Here is a 20,910-nt window from a genome sequence, read left to right on the forward strand (position 1 = left end):
TTCAGTTCTTTTTAATTTTTTCTTAATATATGGATATTTTTTTCTCCAAATATTTTTTCAAGAAATATTTTTGTTTTGAAATCCTTATTATATTGCATTTTTTTTTTCCAAGAGAAGAGTATGATTGCTTTAATGGGTTCCATTGCAAACTAATTGACAGAATTCATATTCGATTGTATGTGATTTATGCAGTCATATTTTGTAGGAAAGCTTTGAGTTATGACTCTTTCAATATAGAGTGCTGAGTATTGCAGGAAGTTCGAAAATAAAATCGATCAAGGGAAGAATCTATCAGACATGTTTACACAGTATGATAATGCTGTATGAGAAAAAAAAAAGTAAAATTTATCTTGGGTTACAAGAAGGATACTAGTGTTTTTTGTTGTTTATTATCGTTTTTTGTTCTTTTTTGGTATAGCAACACATTGTCAACGATTCTATGAATACAATGAATTTTTACTAATAGAAAATTTCTCTCGCCAGTATATTATATCTCTACAAAGTCACCATTCATCCATGCATGGAGTATGTTGTCACATCTGGGCTGCAGCACCAACCACTAGTCTCTTTCCGTCTTAGTCTAAAAAAGGCACTAATCTAATTGAGCCAACATTGGCTATGAAGCATCAACTCTTATTGCATCCATGCATTTGTTTTACAAGTGCTTCAATGGATTGTGCTCTGCCGAACTTGTTGCATACGTGTATTGTATTCTTAAAGACAGTCACAGATCTTGTGACCTAAGAGGAAAATTGGATTTGGACATTATAGGGAGATTTTAGGCAGAACATGAGACTTTGTTGTTTTGGATGAGAATTCTTTCAATGTATAACAGCAGAATAAGGAAAAAGAAAACATGAAAGTGATAAAGATGGGTTTGAGAAATAAAGTCCTGGCCATGCTAGTTTGGACGTCAGTTTCTGAAAGCCATCCAAAATATGATGATGATGATCTAGGCTTATCATAGATGACATAGTATTTCATAGTTCTTGTGTTTTCTGAAGAGTGTAATATCCAGGCTCCACATTAACAAAATAGACAAATCAAAAATGTGCCACCATAAACGTTTGCCAATTTTGTGGTACAGAAATATCTTTTCAAAGAGAATCATCATGGAGAAAAGAAATAATGAGAAATAAACATGCAACTTTGCAAGAGATTGACATTCCTGATATTATGAACAACTTCTGTCGTTTATAATGTTTATATTATGTGTCATTTCTTTTTATCTCTTCAAGTGATTTGCTTCCTCTACTGGTGTTTAAAAGCATATATATATATATATATAATTTCAATAGTTATGTTCAATTTTTCATTTCGTTTTCAGGTTAAGACTGAAGTTGTTTTTTGGAAACGCTGGGCTACAGGCTGCCTAAAAGTCGAACTCCACACTGAATATAACCAACTAAAAATCTAAAACAAAGACAGTGTTTATTTATTATATTCCTTATCATATTTTTTGAGAGATCAGTTACTATTCCAATAATTATCTTATCCTAAAATTGTGAGGTTAATGGGGTATATATAAAAAGCTGTAATTCTTGTTTGTTTTTTCATTGATGTTTAAGCTTTTTATGATACCATCCTCCAAATATATATATATATATATATATATATATATGTGTGTGTGTGTGTGTATACAGTGGCGTCAAAAAGAAAGTCAGCACTTGTTATTTTTTCAAAAACCGCAAATTTAAGCTAAATTGAATGCAACTGTTTAAACAAACTATATCTAATTTGATTCGCCTTTTATTCCTCTATAATTTTACCTGTTCATATTTGACTTTTAATTGAAGTATCCTAGTGTTGTCGTCAATTTAAAAATATTAGCTTCAAATCGAGAAAGCAAAAAGAAACTCTACACAATGGAACATGTTTATTTAAATGTAACTTTAGAATATTAATGCAACACAAATACAACAAGAACATAATGAACTAGTTATTTAGTAGCACAGCCCTTCTGCAATTTGACAGCCTGCAATCTTTTTAGCATTCCTTGAATTAGTCTGTGGCAATACTCCAGTATTAGGACATCCCAATTCTCTTTAATTTTTGTTCAAAGTTCTTCCTGATTTAAAATTTTATCATTGCATAGCTGTTGCTTGATGTAATGCCATACGTTTTCGATAGGATTGAGGTCTGAAAATTGTGCAGGCCAATCTAAACACTGAATATCATGCTCTTTAAGGAAACTCTTGACATTGCCAGCTGTGTGAATGGGAGCATTATCTTGCATTAGAAATGTGAATAGAATGTTCAGGGCTTGGAGCAAGGGTGCACAAAGTTCATCATTGATTCATAAGAGATGCAGTGTGTTCCTTGGTGTTAAAGACTATAAATTTTCCAAAATTTATTTCAATGAATGACACTTAATTTTGAGTATATCCTTGGGCTTCAATAAAAAAATTGAATGCTATAAAACGTTTAAAAAATACGAATAAAAAAGGTAATGTTATTTATAGATGGGATCCAAAAGACAAGGTTTCTGGTCTTCCTGCCTGTATTCAATAAAACTAAAATATTGAAAAAGCCTTTCAATCTATACTAGGTAGAACGACACAAAAACATACTTATTTAAAGCTTGGATATCTTAAAAAGGAGATATGAAAATTTGCAGGGTTTTTTTTTCTTCTAAGTAGTGATAAGTAATTTATAGTTGTGGTAAAAATGAACTTATTATTTTCATTCATTGAAATTTCAAAAAGGAAAATTAACTTTTTCCAATTATCTTTCGAGATGATCCTCCCTCTTTTTCCAGTGTATGTTTGTGTTTTAATGATTGTGGTTTCCTACAACAATGTATAAACTGATTACTAGAATGAGAAATAAATTGGTATTTAGCCTCTTGTTTTCAGTGATGGATGCTTCTTTAAATTCTCATCTAAACAAATTACAAACCAATGTAAATAATGATACCCACTCCTCCCTCGTACAATTTTTTCCCCCATCTTTGATGCTTTTTATAAAAATGTCCTTTTTTTTCTTTCAGGTTCATCGGTTGACTTGTCACGGGCAATTCTGTCCATCTATGACAAATTTGTGAGCGTGAATGACAATGACAGCACTGAGGAGGAGCAGCCAACTGATTCAGAGTTTACAAAGGACAAAGGTGAGGGTCACATGGATCGGGACCAACCTGCAACATCTCAAAAATCAAGTGAGAAAATCTCATTATCATCACGACCACCTTACTTACAAAATAATGGGCTAACAACTTTCGACAGCCAACAAACTATGTCCTGCAATACAGCTCCACCTCCAACAATATGTCTGCCTGTTGACGATATGGTTGATGACGATGCAGCGTTAGACAGCAGGAAAAGGCCGTTAAGTATTAGTTCCATGTCTTCTGCCTCTTCATCATCGTTGCCTAGACACAGTTGTTACAAGCGGTTAAATATGACGGATACTGAAGTTTTAACAAATGGCTCCAGCCTGGGAAGCAGTAACGTTCCTAGTGCTACCACAGTTGATAACACAGATCTTGAATCTGTTGTTAGCACAGAAGACTTTATCGATTCAGAGTCCATTGCTTCCTCTTTTGATGGAACTTGCAAGCGGCTCTGTGAGGAAGATCGAACTAGTCAGACACAGAGTGTACCTTATGGTGCTGGAATCAAATTATTACAGCCACAAGAAGCAGTATGTGAAGAGGAGGAGGAGGAAGAGGAGGAATCTGTAATGTCAAGTCATAGCAGTGCGTCTTCCTCTACAAATCCTCACGTGGGGAGTTACACCTTGCAGCGACATTCTGGTGAGTTGCTAAGTTGCCGTAACAGCTGCTCCCCATCGCCATCGCTTTGTGAACTGTTAACTGATGATAGAAAACCCAACCCAACAGATCTTGACGACGAAGGTGAAAATGAATCATCTCTCTCAAATTACGTCTCTTATATACAAAGGGTTGTCGCTGAAATTGTGGAAACAGAGCAAACTTATGTGAAATGTTTAAAGGAAATGAAAGAAGTAAGTTTGAATTTTCTATTTTATTTTCAAAATCTGTTAAAAAAACAACCGTTTTTATTGTTCAATATTTTAACCTATCTAATTTATATGTAGCAATGCACTCATTTCATGTTCATACACTATCACTCTGCACTTTTTAAAATATGGAATCACCCAAGATATAATGCAAAAAATCGTAATTTTAAAAAATGTTATTTCATGTCGATACTGTATCAAGCACGAAACTCTAAAGTGCACTTACTTGGTATTTTGGGCAAGTGTCAAAGTGTAGAATCGGTTTTATCCATAGAAAAAAGTTCCAAACTTCTATGAAAGTTTTGCAGATATATTTCCATTACCAGATATATTTTAAAACTAATCATTAATCAGAGTACTTAAGGTGCTACAATAATTTCATAGTGTCTCCATTTCTGCCAGAGATCCATAAAATGGGCATAATTTTAAGTACAACAGCAATATACAACAGAAGAACGTTACAACTCTGGAATTTCCATTGATCCTGCCAGTAGTAGTCGGTTGGATTTCTGTTATATCTATTGCTTCAAATGTATTACTAAAAGTGATTCAGTATATATTCAAACGAATGCAACTATCAACAACATATGACTGAAGTATTAGTATTATTTTTTTGTAACAAGACAATTTTATTTTTAGACAATTTCAATTATACAAGTTATAGTTACGGTGACAATGTGGAAAGACAAGAATTTGATTTTGTTTCACAATGTTTTTTTTTGTATGTGTGTGCGAATTTTTATCGAAATATAATTTGTAGTCTAAAGAATTTTTTATATTATCTGTTGTGTATCTGCTTACCACACGACATCATACCAAGCAGCAGCTAACTTGAAATTTTATTTTAAACAAGTCAACTATTTATTTTTCAAGTGACTTTGATTGTAAAAACTGCAGTTAAATTTGAAACAAAAAAAAGTATGTCATCATTATTGTATTAAAATCAATCAAAATACAAAACGTGTTGAATGATGATTAAAAGAAACAAAAATGTTGGTTCTCATAATGTAACTTTTAAGATCATACCTAGCCAAGGACAAACAATTCAGCCTCATCCTAGAAGTTATTTCCCTTAATATACATATTGATGATTTTACTACAAGGTCGTATTGTACATGAAGATGTAATTTATTCGTGTTCAAAAACATGGCAATGTAAATATGTTGAATTTTTTTTTATTCACTGAAACTTGCAGTTTTGTTGGAATTTGCCATCAACAAGTCAAACTTGTTTTGACTGTTCAGATTTCCAGTCATTGAGTTGAAAAAAATGTCATAGTAGTTATTTATGTCTCAATTGAAAAATACTTCATGAAAATATCCATAACCTAAAATTAAAAAAGAAAAAAAAAATTATTATTTGAGTTTCTACATAATACATATGTATAAATTCCAGTCTGTTAAATTATAATAAATATATCGTTTCTGAATTTTTTAGATGAAGATTGATTATTCGTATCTTTCGGACTACTGTTCTCATCTTGAGTGTTATGTTCACAATGTTTTGGTCGATGTAACCTCAGACCTTCTTCAGGTGTATCTTGCTGGAAGGACCCGTGGCATAATAAAGTACTTAGTAAAATTCAGTTGCAAACTTATACTCTATTAGAAGTTGAAGTGCAAGCGACAGTCAAAATACAATTGTAAATTGCTTAGGATTTCTATCGCCATGGATTAAAGAGTTCCATTCGAAATTTTGTGCAGATTCTACAAATTCAATGGAAAGATTCTAGAGTTCGATAATAAGGTTGGCGGTTATATTGACCGAAACTTTGTGAAAAGAACACTCAAAATGAGAATGAAAGCCTGGAAAATCCAAATAATACACATAATAAATGTCTCATTTAAAAACCACCGATATGGTTCATGCATATCGGTGGCTTTTATACCATTATCGTCAGTTTAAACTCGTACACTATTTATATTCATCACATATCCAGACAACTTAATCCACTAATTTATTTTTCTCTTGGTAAAGAAATTCTGATGTTTGAGGTAAACAATCAAATTGGTTGTTTTCTTTGAAATATTAACTACATTGTCCATAGTTATTCTGACCACTTAAAATCATAGGTTGTGATAACCAATTTTTCCAATATCTCTCTATAAATCTAATGAACCTTTTATGTATTCCTTCTATATTCTGAACTAGAAAAATAACTGCCACAGGATGGGTAAAACGAATTCTCTAAAAAGACCAGTCTAGTATCATTTTTACGTCCTCCTACGAAAATTCAAAACAAGATATAATGATGTCATTCCAATGTTAATTCAAATCCATTACATGATAATCTAGAAAATATTTAACATTTAAGCAAGATTTCCTCGATTTCACTTTCTTATTGATTATTAGACTAATGACTAGATCAAATTCGATACAAATCTGAAATATTTTAATTTTTAAATGGAAGAATGTGCCCATACTATGGCATAATATTCTTTAAAATAGTCCAAATATGCATTGATGCCTAATATCTATTATTATAATGTCACAAAAATTAAAAGTATCCTTATTTTCATGAAAGACACACAGTAATACCAATGTTGACTACAACATCTCAACCCTTTCTATCGCGTCATTTTTGTAAAATCATGATGGTATAAGTATTGCTTATGTCTTTGGTGTCATTAATCAGTGAGATTACCTAAGCATGATGATACATTAATGAACGTTTATCACATGTAAACGAGCTCGTCTCAGTTAAATACAAATTTCCTTTTTATAAACATTGCCTTTAATGTTCATATTCATGCAATTATGATGACTTATTGAAATTAGTTCCTGTTGCGCAGGATGACTTCCAAGAATACAACTTAATATTTATGGGTATATTTGTTAAATATCATTTTTACCACTGACAAGCTTATCTGATGTAGTCAGCATTGATATTATTGCGTGCCTTTTTAATCTTAGAATCGTCTATTTATATAACCTTATAATATCTACCTTGCACACATCTATTTCTATATTACCTTGTAGAATTTCATCAGATATTTCTGTGGACTCCTTATCATTTTAGGATCTTTTTCTCTTTCTCGTTTTAGAATTGCAAAATGCATGAACGGAAACATCTGCTCTTTTTATGGGGTATGAATCTACCCTCATCAAATGAAACCTAATATCATCCCACTCAAAACATACACTTTTTCTAAAATAGCGATTTTTCTCCCTACATTTTTTTTTCGATGTATTATTATGTAACGTTCTTGCACCTAAATCTTTTACTATATTTCTTCAGCTTTTTACCATATTCTCAACTGACATTTTTTAAGAATTTATTTCCCAAACAGTTTGAAAGTTTCTTTTTCTTGCTTTTTTTTTATTTTGTTAAATTTTTTGTGAGGAGTTCAGATCTGCTATGTTGTGTACTGTTTTCTGTATTTTTCTTCATCTTTAAACTGTTGCTACAGACAATTATTCATGACAGCCTTAGGCATGGCCTTAAACTATATCCTGTAGTGAGGCTGACATCTGGGGCCTTTAGGGAGGATATAGTCACCTTGGAGTTGGTATTACTCCCATATCTATTCTGACTGAGTGATAGTGTGTGTTGAGGTTCGATTTATTGGTTAAATAATCTAACATTTACAGATTATTTATTTAAAAAATATATTTTCTACCAAGCATAATTATTGCATCATTTGATCATATTAAAAACTTGTAGTGCAAAGTATTTTACAAAAATGACTGGATAGAAAGGGTTGAGATTTTGTACAACAAAAATACTAAATGTTAATACAAAATGATTAGATAGAAAGGGTTGAGATTTTGTACAACAAGAAAACTTAACAGAAATTTACACCTTTAATTAAGTGTTAGACGATTCCTGACCCATTGTGTCAACGTTGGAACATTGTACATTAGTTTATATTGAATTTAGTAAGCATTACTCAACAGTCTGTCAGCTACAAACAAATAAAATGAAAAGAACACTAAAACAGAATATCCTGTAAAGTTGGATGATATCAAGATGGCCGTTTTGTAGATGAGGTTTAGAGCTTGTTGTATGAAGGAAAGGTAATTAAGGAAGACAAATCCATCTTTCTTGCCTTCTTGTTGGATATTTTTAGTTATCAAGTTGGGTTATAAAGGAAGACAAATCCATCTACGATTTAAATTTTATCATACAGTTTCATTAACTATGAATATGGTTTAGTAGGAGTTATGAAAACAAGAATACAAAGTCAGGATTTGTCTCGTCTGGCTGCAAATAATAAAAGAAACCTAATATCTGGCAGAGCAGACGTTTCAACTCTGATTGTTTTGTAAAAGACAAAAGACATTTCAATTCACTGTTTTGGTATTAGGTTTGAGCAGAAGTGAAGCCTTTCTCACAAAAATGGTGTTCTTATTAACCAACTGTGTGAGTGAGAACATGCTAATGTAAAAGATAATAGATCGTCAATATGGAATTGCTACAGTTCCATTATGCTCAGATGGTCAAGTCCATTCTCTATTTTCTGATTGGCTGATAATCCATGATTTGATAATTTATTAAGAAGTTCTAGCTTGATTTACATAGCAATTATTGAAACATTCAATTATTGGACTCCTGCCAATTTGATTCTACAGTAAATACACTTTAGTCTATTAATTTGTACAGATGTCGTATTTATTATTATGGAGCCAATTCTCTAATTATTATATTGTACCCAGTATATAGTATTGATTTCAAACGTTAAACATATAACTTGAGTGCCATCAGCTAGTATCAAAATCAAAACATTTAGCTCTCCAGTATCATGCGCTAATTCCACATGCTTATTAAAACTTTACAAATTAACTGACTTAAACGTATAAATGCGTAAATTCAACTTATGCATATCAAGTTCCTATTTTTCAATAATTCTTCAATTTTAAACACCTAGCATTTTTTTTTCTTGCTAAAAACCAAATCAAATTTGTTCCACAGGTCCAAATAGCCCATATATCAATTTTCAAGTTATTATTATATTGTACCCAATATATAGTAAGTGGTTTCAAAAGTTAAAAAAATGACTTGGGTACCATCAGCTAGAATCGAAACCAAAACATATAGCTGTCCAGCCTTATACATTACCATCTAAGCTAAGCAAGTTTTTTCAATTATGATCCCTTAACAGCTATTTTTACCAGCAAAAAATTCATTTCACAGATCCAAATAACCTATGTATTGTATCAAGTTTCAAGTATTTAGACTACAAATTAACAGTAGTTTGATCATTCCTCACGCAGATGGACAAGCTTATATATATATATATATATATATATATATATATATATATATATATATATATATTAGCAAAAGTACCCGTCGTTGACTGGGTTCAAAAACAGCCTACAGAAAATGGACTCTGATTTATGGAAGTATGATAGGCTATGAAAAGGAAGGGTTGTAAAGAGATAGCTTCGAATTTGGGGGTATCAAAACCAAAGCAAAATATGATGAAAGTAAAAATAAAATAGATAAACCCCATAATTTATTATACCATACCTTTTCACACTGAAACACTATCACAATATTCTGTGGATCTATATTAAAAAAACCTTGTTAAACTTTGTGACATATTTCCATTCTATGGAAGTCAGGCGCAAACGAACACCCCATAGTTTTATTATACCATATTTCTTCAAACTGGAGCATAATTATCAAAGTATACTTACGCAGATAGATATGAAAAGTCTTTATTAAAGTTTGTGCCTATTTCCATTCTATGGAGGCCAGGTGCGAACACAGACCCCACAATTTTATTATACCATCCCTATTTAAATTAAAACATACTTATCAAAGTATTCTTATGTACATCTATATCAAAAACACTTGTAAACGTTTTTTTTTTTTAATTTTTTATTTCCATACTTTGCGGACCAGGCGTGTACGCAGACCCCACAATTTTAATGAATCATCATCATGCCAGATCTAACATACCAATTCCTGTGTCTCGATACATTTTCTATCATTATATGTGATCAGTTTTCTATAATAGTCAACCATATAGGAGCCTATTCGTGACCAGATACACACACACAGACGTTCAGCTTTATATTATGAATAATTATATAATTTTCTACGTTTCACAATATTAACAAAAACTTCACAATTGTAACAAAATTAATAGACAAAACATTTTTGCAGTCCAATATTCAGTCAAACGATTTCGAACTGCATTACGATATGATAATACATCGTTGCTCTTTTATTTTAATGCTTTACATCTTTAGTCGATCGTTACAAGACAACAAAGTAACAACATGCTGAATTTTTCTGGCAGAAAATATTTATTAATTCGTTCGCCAAACCCATTGCACTAAGCACTCATAACGTTACAGGCGAAAATGAGTTTAGCTACTTTAATTCATGAGAAGTGCGTAAAAATGGAAAATATTCTAGGAATTCAATACATTTTAAAATGGGTTAATGGTTAAATTTCTCACAAAATTTATTACATTGATTTTTAAGTAAATTAGAAAATTATAAACTCATTTACGTAATTTATTTTCTGTACAAAAGTTGTTTATATCAATACTCTACAGCTGACTGTACATTTATATCTGTGTCCTCCATAGTATCAGACCTGACCGAATGGTTAATTGTAGGCATAGACCGATTTATACCATCCAAAAATTTCCAACAAAACCCAACAGCAAGCCATGGTTCTCCTCAGAATGTGCTTTTGCCATCACGCACAGAATCACTTTTTCCATAGCTACCAACATAATAGATGCACTGAGACTAAAGCTGCCTTCAGGACTGCCAGCAACCACTGTAAAAGAGTAATAAAACATGCAAGAGAGCTATATGCTCAGTCCATTAAATCTAAAGTAGCTGAGCAGCGGCTTGGTTCCCACCAGTTTTGGCAAATAAGCAAACAGGATCCTGAATAGAAGCATGCATTCTATTCCAACTATCATCAGACAAGGCCAAACTATTTGCCAAGAAGTTTGCAGCTAATTCTACCCTATGCGATGAAGGCAATCAATCCGTATGTTCTCCTTAAGGAGAAGTGCTTCCCAACACCCTGGAAAACCTCATCAGTATGCCCTGTATTTAAGAATTCAGGTGATAAGTCGTCTCCCTCTCAGCACAGACCAATATGTCTCCTGTGTGTCATGAGTAAGTTGCCAGAATCCATATTAAATAGAGAAGTAGTCAACCACTTCAGCAGAAATAACCTTCTTAGTGACATGCAATATAGTTTCCGTTCTGCCAGATCTGCAGTAGATGTGCTTACGGTTATATCTCATAGGATTAGTGAATCTCTCAACAAAGGCTTCCTTTCTAGGGAAATTGCTCTTGACATATCAAAGGCTTTCAATAAGGTATGGCATAAAGGCCTACTTCACAAGATTTCCAGCTACGGTATAACTGGAAATGTTTTCTCAATCATTAAATCATTTCTCTCTGATAGGCTCATAAGAGTAGTGGTTGATGGGCAGAAATCAGAGGCCCAGAGTATTAATGCTGGAGTCCCTCAGGGGTCAATCCTTGGTCCAACTCTCTTCCTGATCTACATCAATAATCTCCCAAAACACGTACTTAAATCATTCGTTGACATCTGTACTGATGACACGACCATCTATGGCAACACATCAAAGGCCGTAAATGACAGTTCTCTCTGATTCTCTCTCTCCTCTGATCTTGAGTGTGTGGTACAGTGGGGGAAGAGGTGGCTGATTACTTTTAATGCATCTAAAACCAAGCTCCTATCGTTACATCATCAACGCTCTGATCCCCATCTGGCATCAATTGAAATGGATGGCTCTTGTCTAGGGGAAGCTCCATGTTTTGATAAGCTTCTGGGCTTGTCCTTTACTCCTGACCTGAAATGGGGCACGTACATCGTCAGTTGCCAAGGTCACTGGAAAAATGGTAGGATCCTTCTACCGCTCCAGAAGATATCTCACTGCTGATGCAATTCTCTATCTATATAAAAGCCAAGTACATCCAAGGATGGAGTACTGCTGCCATATCTGGGTAGGAGCTGCTAAAAACAGCCTATCATGCCTTGACAGAGTACAAAATAGGCTTCGTGGGGGATGCTCTTTTCTCTTCCTTGCAACCTCTCTCCCACAGAAGAGACGTTGCGAGCCTCTCTTTGTTTTATCATTACTTCCATGGCAAGTGCTCGTCTGGGCTCCAATCTCTGATCCCCCCTCGCCAATCTTTCACAATAAATACCCATCTAGCTGAAACCACTGTCAAAAATTTTCCCCACTCTTTATCTGTGCCAAAACCAAAATGTAGATTCCATGAACAAAGCTTCTTTCTTAGAAGTGCACCCTTGTGGAACTCTGTTCCGTTTGCCTGTTTCCCGCCTGACTACAAGTCTAACACAAACAAATTACTGATGAACTGCCCCCTTAAGTAAGACACTTTATCAAATCTCCAATACTAACAATTACTACGATACTATCCCATTGATTACTGTACATGCAATAACCCTTATCCCCGAGTGGCTTCCGGACCTTGATAAGTGGTGACTACCTTGTAAAAAAAAAAAAAAAATTTTCAAATAAAAATATTCCTAATTTTTTTCAACATCATTATTTTAACATCTGTTTTACATGCTAATATACGTTTAATGTCTTTTACGAATTGATTTCCAAACTAACCTATTACTAAGCGAATCCTTACCAGTTCTTCCGATATTTTTCTTGCATTTTCCCTTCCAACTGACTCTGTTGCTTCAACTGTTCTACATTTACTGACCCAAACACTCTCACCAGATCTAAGCCTGTCTTTATGACTCCTATTATATATCCATTATATCAGTGTCATATCTCTCACTTAGAAGAGAAGTTTTGTTTAACTCTGAAATCAAGCTAAAACCAGTAACGGATTTCAGAATTGTGACCTACAAAATGGCTAAACAGAGAATTATGATTCTCAGGATTTTGTGAAAATTTATTGAATGCACGTAAATTTTTAGGTGTTCTAAATGATCATTGTTGAAAAGAAAAAAATGGCAAATTATTTAGATTTTCTATTCATATATATATATATATATATATATATACAGGATTCACTCATAAACTAATTAACTGATCATTCTAAATTTTAGAATACAGCTGCTAGGTGTAAGGGTAATATTTAGTTCTGTACAGAGGATGAATAGAAAATGGAAGTTCTTCATGAAAATTCAGTTATTTTTTTGATTTTTTAAATTTTAACTTGGTGTTAGACATTAATAAATATTCTCCAAATTTCAGTTTCTTGGAGCATTTTAAAGTGATTTTAAGGGACATAATATGCCATATTTCAGATTTGCATTAAATTTGAACCATGTTTATTAGACACCAATTAAGCCAAATCCCTTTAGTTTTAATCTGTTAAAACCTTTTAAGCCTTAATTTGAAACATTTTCTAAAATCAAAATCATGTACAGTAGAATCCCGGTATACGGTGGCCCTAGGATACGGATTTTCAAGTTATGATGTGGAATACAATGTTTTTCCGGACCCTGGTTATGGTATTTACTCTACCTCACAGGGTTATTTATAATGTTATTTGATTATATACTGTACTGTATTTTGTTACTAATTTTTAATATGTACTGTATAAAATTTTGCTTAGGCCATGCCATATGGCAATTTCCTTTACGATCCCAACCCCAGAACGGATTAATGCTGTATTCCAAGGTTCTACTGTAATGGATTTTGATCAAAATTCGAATAAGGATTCTAGACATAAGGTTTAGTAGCATTATATTTTTGATTAAGGGGAAATAGAAGTGGTGCAAAACTGTTTTATTCACGAAATTAATTTTACCACTTCTGATTTCAACATTTTCCTAGTTTATTTTCTAAATTCTTAAGTCTCTATTCAAATACCCTGTCTCTAATCCGTCAAGATTCAGTATGTAACACACTCTTAACTATGTATCTGTATTTAAAAACTCCTGAATTTATGCTGAACAAGATTTAAATGCCCAATTCTAAACACACTTGAATATCAATCCCTATTTTTACCTTTAAATGTCCACCCAGATAAAAAACAAAAACAAAACAACCCTTAAATATCTCCAATCAGTTTCCAGAAATGAACATCTTTTACTTATTCTGACCTTTTTATATTTCTTTAGATAACACCCTGTAGTCTTCACGAGTTCAGAATGCGTATACACCATCTGTTTTGGCATTGGCATATGGATTTAAACAGATTATTTCTATCTACAATCATTCTTGTCTGCCTTGTTTCTAAGTTCCAATTTTGGTCTAGTTTTCAATACAATTTTGGGAAACATTTACTTAGTTGGATTTATGTTCACAGTTGTTTTTTCAAACTTTTATTATATACTGTTTTATGCTCATTTTTATACTGAAAAGCACTTCAGAAGAGGAATTTATGGTTTAAAAATAATTGGTTAAAACATATCTTTTACCCCTCTTTCTGGGGTATTTTCAATAAATGTAGACAAAAATTTTATTTTCAATAAATGTAGACAAAAATTTTATTTTCAATAAATGTAGACAAAAATTTTATTTTCAATAAATGTAGACAAAAATTTTATTTTCAATAAATGTAGACAAAAATTTTATTTTCAATAAATGTAGACAAAAATTAAAAAAAAAAGTTGAGTAGCATGTTCGGCATTGAATTACAAACTGTTAGTAGAATCAAAGGCTTTTTTTGTCCAATAATTTTGGCAAGATATGGCGTCAGATGGACATTTAGGTGAATTAATATTAGATTATTATGAAATTACCTCTTATTCGCCATCGTGTGGAAGCTGTGTTACTTAAAAAAGAGTTTTTAGATATACCGTTATTATTTAGTTTACCAAATTATCATTTTTTAAATAGGATGTTAAAAGTTAATTACTCGAGACAAATCATTACATCATGTTGATTTCCATTGATTTCATTTTTAAATTCGTAAAGAAATCTTATGTTACCGGAGAGTGATGGTTTAAAAACTTGAAAATTTGTGCCCACTTTATTTTTTAAGTCTGGTTTTTATTTGTAACAAAAGCAGCAATGTGATTGGGTAATGAACATAGCAGCGGTTAGTTTCTCTTTACCAAAGGATATATTTGCCGGATCTTGTATTTAGTTGTGATGAAAAATATATGACTATTGTCACTGATTATTTATGTTACTTATAATATTTCAATTGTCAAATTTTAATGCTACGACTATAATAATAATAACCTAGCTATATCAAAAGATGAAAGACGAGTGCTATATAATCTCTCCATCTTGATAAAGGGGCCCATGATTGACCAAATAGATACCATTATGAAATCTCATCTTTAATCTATTGTGCCTTCTTATGCACTAATTTCGACTTATGTTCATTTATTAGTTATTCCTTATGTCCCTTGAGCATCTCTATTTTTAAAATAGATCTTTGAAATCAAATATATATATATATATATATATATATATATATATATATATATATATATATATATATATATATCAGGCCTCGGTTAAGTCCTGAGAGATTATGGATACATGGAGCTTACATTATTGCAAAGCAAAAGTTGTGCAATCCTCAACCACACCTCTCCTGAACCGGTATTGTTTGAGTCCAATGGCAGAGATAACTAGAAACGATGTCAGAATAAGCAGAGAGTCTTCTCACATACTGCACCTGGTATTGCCAATTTGTCATTAATTTCATACTAACATAAAGTCATTTAACTTTGGTCATATAAGTGGAATTTGTGTTAACATGATTGTTCCATATAAAAACATAAAAATATAAAAACATAAAAATATAACATAGAAAATTTATAATATGCATCCAATAAAAATTTTAGATATTTAATTTACAAAAAATGCCTTCTGGGATTTTTTGAAAATATTTCTGAAGATTCATTCAATTTTATTTTAAACTACTCGGCTTTAATTGCTGTTTAAAATTGGATTTGGTAACTTGATCCCCAAATATATTACACTATTAACAAAGAAATTCATTAAAAGATTTATGATCAGTGATGGTTGAGGACATGCGTTACGTGAAGTGAATAGATCTGAGAATAATACCATGGATGTGTAATGTGATTCTTAACGACAAGCTTAGTTTTAATGACTTTAGGGAAAAGTTAAATATAGATTGTTTTAAAATTAGCCTTCACAATAAATTTCTAGATCAAGAAAAAATATTAAATATTAGAAAATATGCCCACCATAGTTAGAAATTATATTTTAAAAATTCAGTTTTTAATATTAAAAACAAAACTTTTTATTAGTTTTATGTGTTTTTTTTTTTTAAATTTTCGAATCTCAATATTCCAATTCTCATTATCCCATTTCTCCCCATTAGACACAATATGATTTTTAGCTTTAATTGTACCATCAAAACCAACTACCAAATTACATTCTCAATTATTTTTCTCCATTCTCTCTCTCTCTCTATCATATATATCTTAATATTAAATTTAAGTATATGTTAGTATAACGATTATTAATCAGAATTTTTCATTTTAAATATTGAAACTTTTAGGGCATCAATATCAGAAGCAAGAAACTTTTAGTCTAATTTCTGATTCCCAAAATTATTCTTTTAATGTCTGTGCTACATTTTGAATTATTTAATTGCTAAAAAATATAACATATATTTTGACAAATTAAGCACAGGGCTATTGTTTTGTTAAAAAATTAAACAAAGGAAATTCTTGCCAATAACAGAAATGAAAGGTTCTGTTATTGAATTGAGAACATTTATAATTAGACTTAAACAATTATTCACTTAAACAACTATATTTAAACCTAAAATGAATCTGATAAATAAATTTTGTATTTTGTTGGTTTTATTTTTTTCTAGATTTCTCAGTAATTTTTCATTGATAATTGACATATCGTTATTTTTTGTAAATGGTACAATATTAAGTTTGTCAAACAAAATCATAAAAAAACAAACATGTTTTTATTAATGTTTAGTTAACTAAAAATTGTATTTATTTCTAAACAAATACTTTTAAAATATAAGCATTATGTTTCTCTTCCTTTTAGAAACAGTTAAGATCAATTACGAAGAAATGATTCGAAATGAATTTGTAAATTAATTATTAATGAACTTTTTTTGAATCTAGAAAAAGTTTACCTTTATTGATTTTATTGTTTTATTTTTCAACTTTTTGATTAGATACAAAAAAAAAACTGAATTTTTTGTCGATTTTGTTCCAAGGCAATATTAAAAAAAATTAAGATAAACAAAGTCTTAGTTTTTTAACATAACTTTCGTATATGTATTGTAATGAAATCAAGAAATATATTGGAATTTTCCCATCACTAGTATATATGTCAAGCAATGAACCCAGTTCTAAATGCAATAATCATATTAGGTATTATTAGGTGTTTATATATCTTTAAAACAAGATTTATTATTCCCTTGAAATAATATCTTCAATTAGCCAATCTATTTGCCGGTAATACAACAGACAAGATATGATTGTTAGCTTTAAATGTTTGACCAAAACCAAACTCCTAACTCACATTTTATCTTTTTATATTTTCCATGTATTTTTAGTACTAAACGAGTCACTACTTACCAAAGTCAAAAGCCACAACGAGTTTGTCAGTTGGGTGATGAACAATATTATGAAAGAAATAAAAATGGTCAACATTATTACTTAATAGGATGGCTCAACAAGTATTTGTTGATATTGAACTTGAAGACGACCATGTTGTAATCTGTAGGAAAGTTGTCTCATGCTAATGTGTGCCACAGATGGGAATTTATTGGAAATTTAATGCAATGGACGTTGTTCTTCCGCATTAAATAGGAACCAAAGAGGGTTGGTTTAGTGTTAAACAATAAAGAGGAAAACATTAATTGAATGTACTCTGATGAACTCATAACACTTGTATCCCCTCGACATATATACCTGACAAATAACAAAATCACACCTCTTCACTGTTGAGGTCCCTAGATGCCGAAAAACCTACTGTAATAATTTTTTTCTGTAGGATTGCTAGACTTTAGAATTCCCTCCCTATTTCCTGCTTCCCTGACTGTACTAACCCGCAGAAGTTTATATGCAATGTAAAGACATCTCGCTATTCAACTCTTTACAATCCTCTGTTAGATATCATTCGAATTAGTAACCCTTTATGTCCAAGTGACAATACACGTACACAATATATTTTAAAAAATAAAACAAAAACAAAAAACAGCTTACCAGTTGAAAAAAGATGTATGCCGTGCATGTGCATCTATCAAAGTAAAAAAGAAAAATTGTTGTCTTTTATTTTGAGCACGGATCTAAATCTGTGAACAACTAATTAGCGTGTGTGGAGATCAACTAGGATAAATGAAAGGACCGATGAAAAAAAATGACTTTATTTTCAGGAAACATAAATTCGTTTTTTTTTTTGTTTTTTTTGCTGGGAATCTGTTTGAAATTTGGATTACCTTTGTAAGCATTTTATTTTTACAGTTAGATTACAAATAGAAATAACAAACCTTTGATGGACAGGTACTTCGGCTAGTCTATATAAGGCAAAAAAAAAAAAAACCATCTTATCATCCACCCATTTTATTTTAAAACCATATCCAGAGAGGAGAAAGAGTTTCTTTTTATGCAAGTGAATAAATAAAGAGAAAACTGTCTAACTTCTGCCTTTTGCTGCTTTGTGAAAAGTGCTTTTCTTCCTCTTGGGGGCTTAACATCTTTGATAAGCGTTTCATTTAATGTATTAATAGTTTCAGCATTTCTCCCACTGGGTCTCAATATCATCAAAACTCCTCCTTCCACTATTTTGTCTCTCCAAGTTATAATAACGGGTTATATTTTCAGTGAAAATATTCGTCCAAATTTCAAGAATCTTTTTCTTTCTTTTCATTTGAGTATTGCCGCCCTCCATGCTAGTCTCCATATTCTTTTGGGGTAAATAAGTTTATTAATAATTTTTATATCTTCTGCAAAAATGCTGCTTAATTATAAATTATTAGTGTACAACGTCCGTCAAAAACGACAAGAAATAAATTATGCTCCGCTAGTGTTCACATAAATATATAAAATAATGTCTAAATCGATAAAGTTTGTAAAAAAAGAAATCATTTAAAACTAGAAAGTTAAAAAAAAAAAAAAAAAAAAAAAGAAAAAATTCTGAGGAAGCTGGATTTTCCTCACATTGAAACCCTGTGTCTAACTCTGCCTTCGTTGGGAACAGAGTAAATAGAAACAAAATGATTAAACAATCAGTTATTTTGTGAAATCCTATGATAAATGTTCTTTATCAGAAGCACAAATGAACCATAATAATTGACTTTTTTCTTTCCTAAAATATGTGCAATTAATTGAAATATATTCCTGTATCTTAAATTAATTTAACAATTGCCGAATAGAATAATTGGAAACAAAATTAAATAGAAAATCATTAGATAAATAGACTTTTTTTTATGGACGCCCTGTGATCTTGCACATTTATCGAGTATTTATCTTGTTTGTATCATTTGTGTCGGTTTTCTTTCTGTTATTCTATCTGATGCAATTAGTGATGCTTTAATGCATTCATCATCATTATCGGTTTCATTTTAGAAATTGACTTCTAAACTAATCTCTGACTAGGTTTTTATTTATCCTTTCTTCTTTCAAATCTATCCTTATCACTTTCTCCCATCTTTTTCTTTGTCCCTTCCCTCTGAACTGACCCGACTTCGTCAATAGTTCTACATCTACTAACCCAATAACTGTCATCCATTCTTTCAATGTGATTAAACCAACAAAGTCTCCCATTTTGCACTCATTTCACTATTCTTTCCAGATTTAATCTCAATCTCTGGTAATCAGAGTGAATCCTGTCTTTACGTCTTTCATTACATATCCATTGTATCATTTTCATATCATTTCTCACCATGCAACAAATATCCTCAATGGCCAGGTTTAACTTCCATACATCATTACACTGTGCACACATGCCTGATAGACTCTTCTCTGGTCAACATTAGTAATGCTCTTCTGGTTAATGGAAGAATTCTCTCAACTTACACCATCCACTCCTAATTCTTGCAGTTAGATTCTTCCTGTGCTCCAATGGTATCACCAAGCTTTTCCATCCAAATATACTTTTACCGATTCCATTGCTTTACACTTCTTGCACGCAACATAGGTCATCATCTCTCAAATTCCACTGCAATTTTTATATAATGTGATTCATTTTGATTTATATTCTACACTGATACACCCATTCGTAATGATGGTTTAGTATTCAATGATTAGGCAGTAGAAATGGAGAAAGAATATCGCTTAATTGGGGCATTCATGACCATGAAAGTTAAATTTTACAAATAAATGTCTAAATGGGAATCATTTCTAACTAAGAATGATGTAATTTTGAAGGCAATTTTATTACTTATCATTTTGGCATAGCCGTGGTACAACCTTCTCTTAGAAATATGTTTGCATTTTAGCATAAACCCAGCAATACGAATACATGTAAATAATCATCCTAAATATTAGGTTCATCAATTCCATTGTATAAATGTGTTATGAAATAAAACATCCTTTTTTCATTCTTCATGACAGAGTGTACAAGAAAGGAAAAAACGTATCCAGACATAATTAATGCCCAACTCTTTTATTATAACTATAAAAATCAGATTGTATAATGTGCAATGTCAGATGAATGTGAAAATCTTGTTCTAATGATAACATTGGGCAACAATGATTTTTTGCTTTTTGAATGATGTCTAAATTTCTATAACTGATTTCTTTTTGCACTGCTGAATCAGAAAAATCGCACCCGTTTCTCTCCATCAGGTCAGGTTTAGTTAATTTTGAAAAAAAAAAAAAAAAAAAATCAGATCTTGTGATAAAATCGATTACATTTTTGTGGCATTATCAGCTGAGTTTTGTCAACATATATCATCCTAAATGTTTTGCCAACAATAGATATTGATTACTAGATAAAAACATCGATTATTATAAACTGAATGGTGAACAATATGAGTGCACGTAAATTGCATGTTGCTTCACTATTGTTCAAACTTCAGGACTT

At 31.4% G+C, this 20,910-nt stretch overlaps 1 protein-coding gene across 4 annotated transcripts in view; it reads left to right on the forward strand.

The window, feature by feature from the left end:
- The window catches only part of LOC145255739 (pleckstrin homology domain-containing family G member 1-like), a 521,632-nt gene that overhangs the window by 407,420 nt on the left and 93,302 nt on the right, over window positions 1-20,910 (forward strand). For all 4 annotated transcript variants that reach the window (XM_080114372.1, XM_080114374.1, XM_080114370.1 and 1 more), the window contains one exon: window positions 2,990-3,966. In XM_080114372.1, the coding sequence (XP_079970498.1) occupies window positions 2,990-3,966 (977 nt within the window). The remainder of the gene's footprint in view (window positions 1-2,989; window positions 3,967-20,910) is intronic.

The sequence above is a fragment of the Euprymna scolopes genome, chromosome 31, assembly GCF_053919585.1.
Source record: "Euprymna scolopes isolate OS-2025 chromosome 31, ASM5391958v1, whole genome shotgun sequence".
Classification (NCBI taxonomy): Eukaryota; Metazoa; Mollusca; class Cephalopoda; order Sepiida; family Sepiolidae; genus Euprymna; species Euprymna scolopes.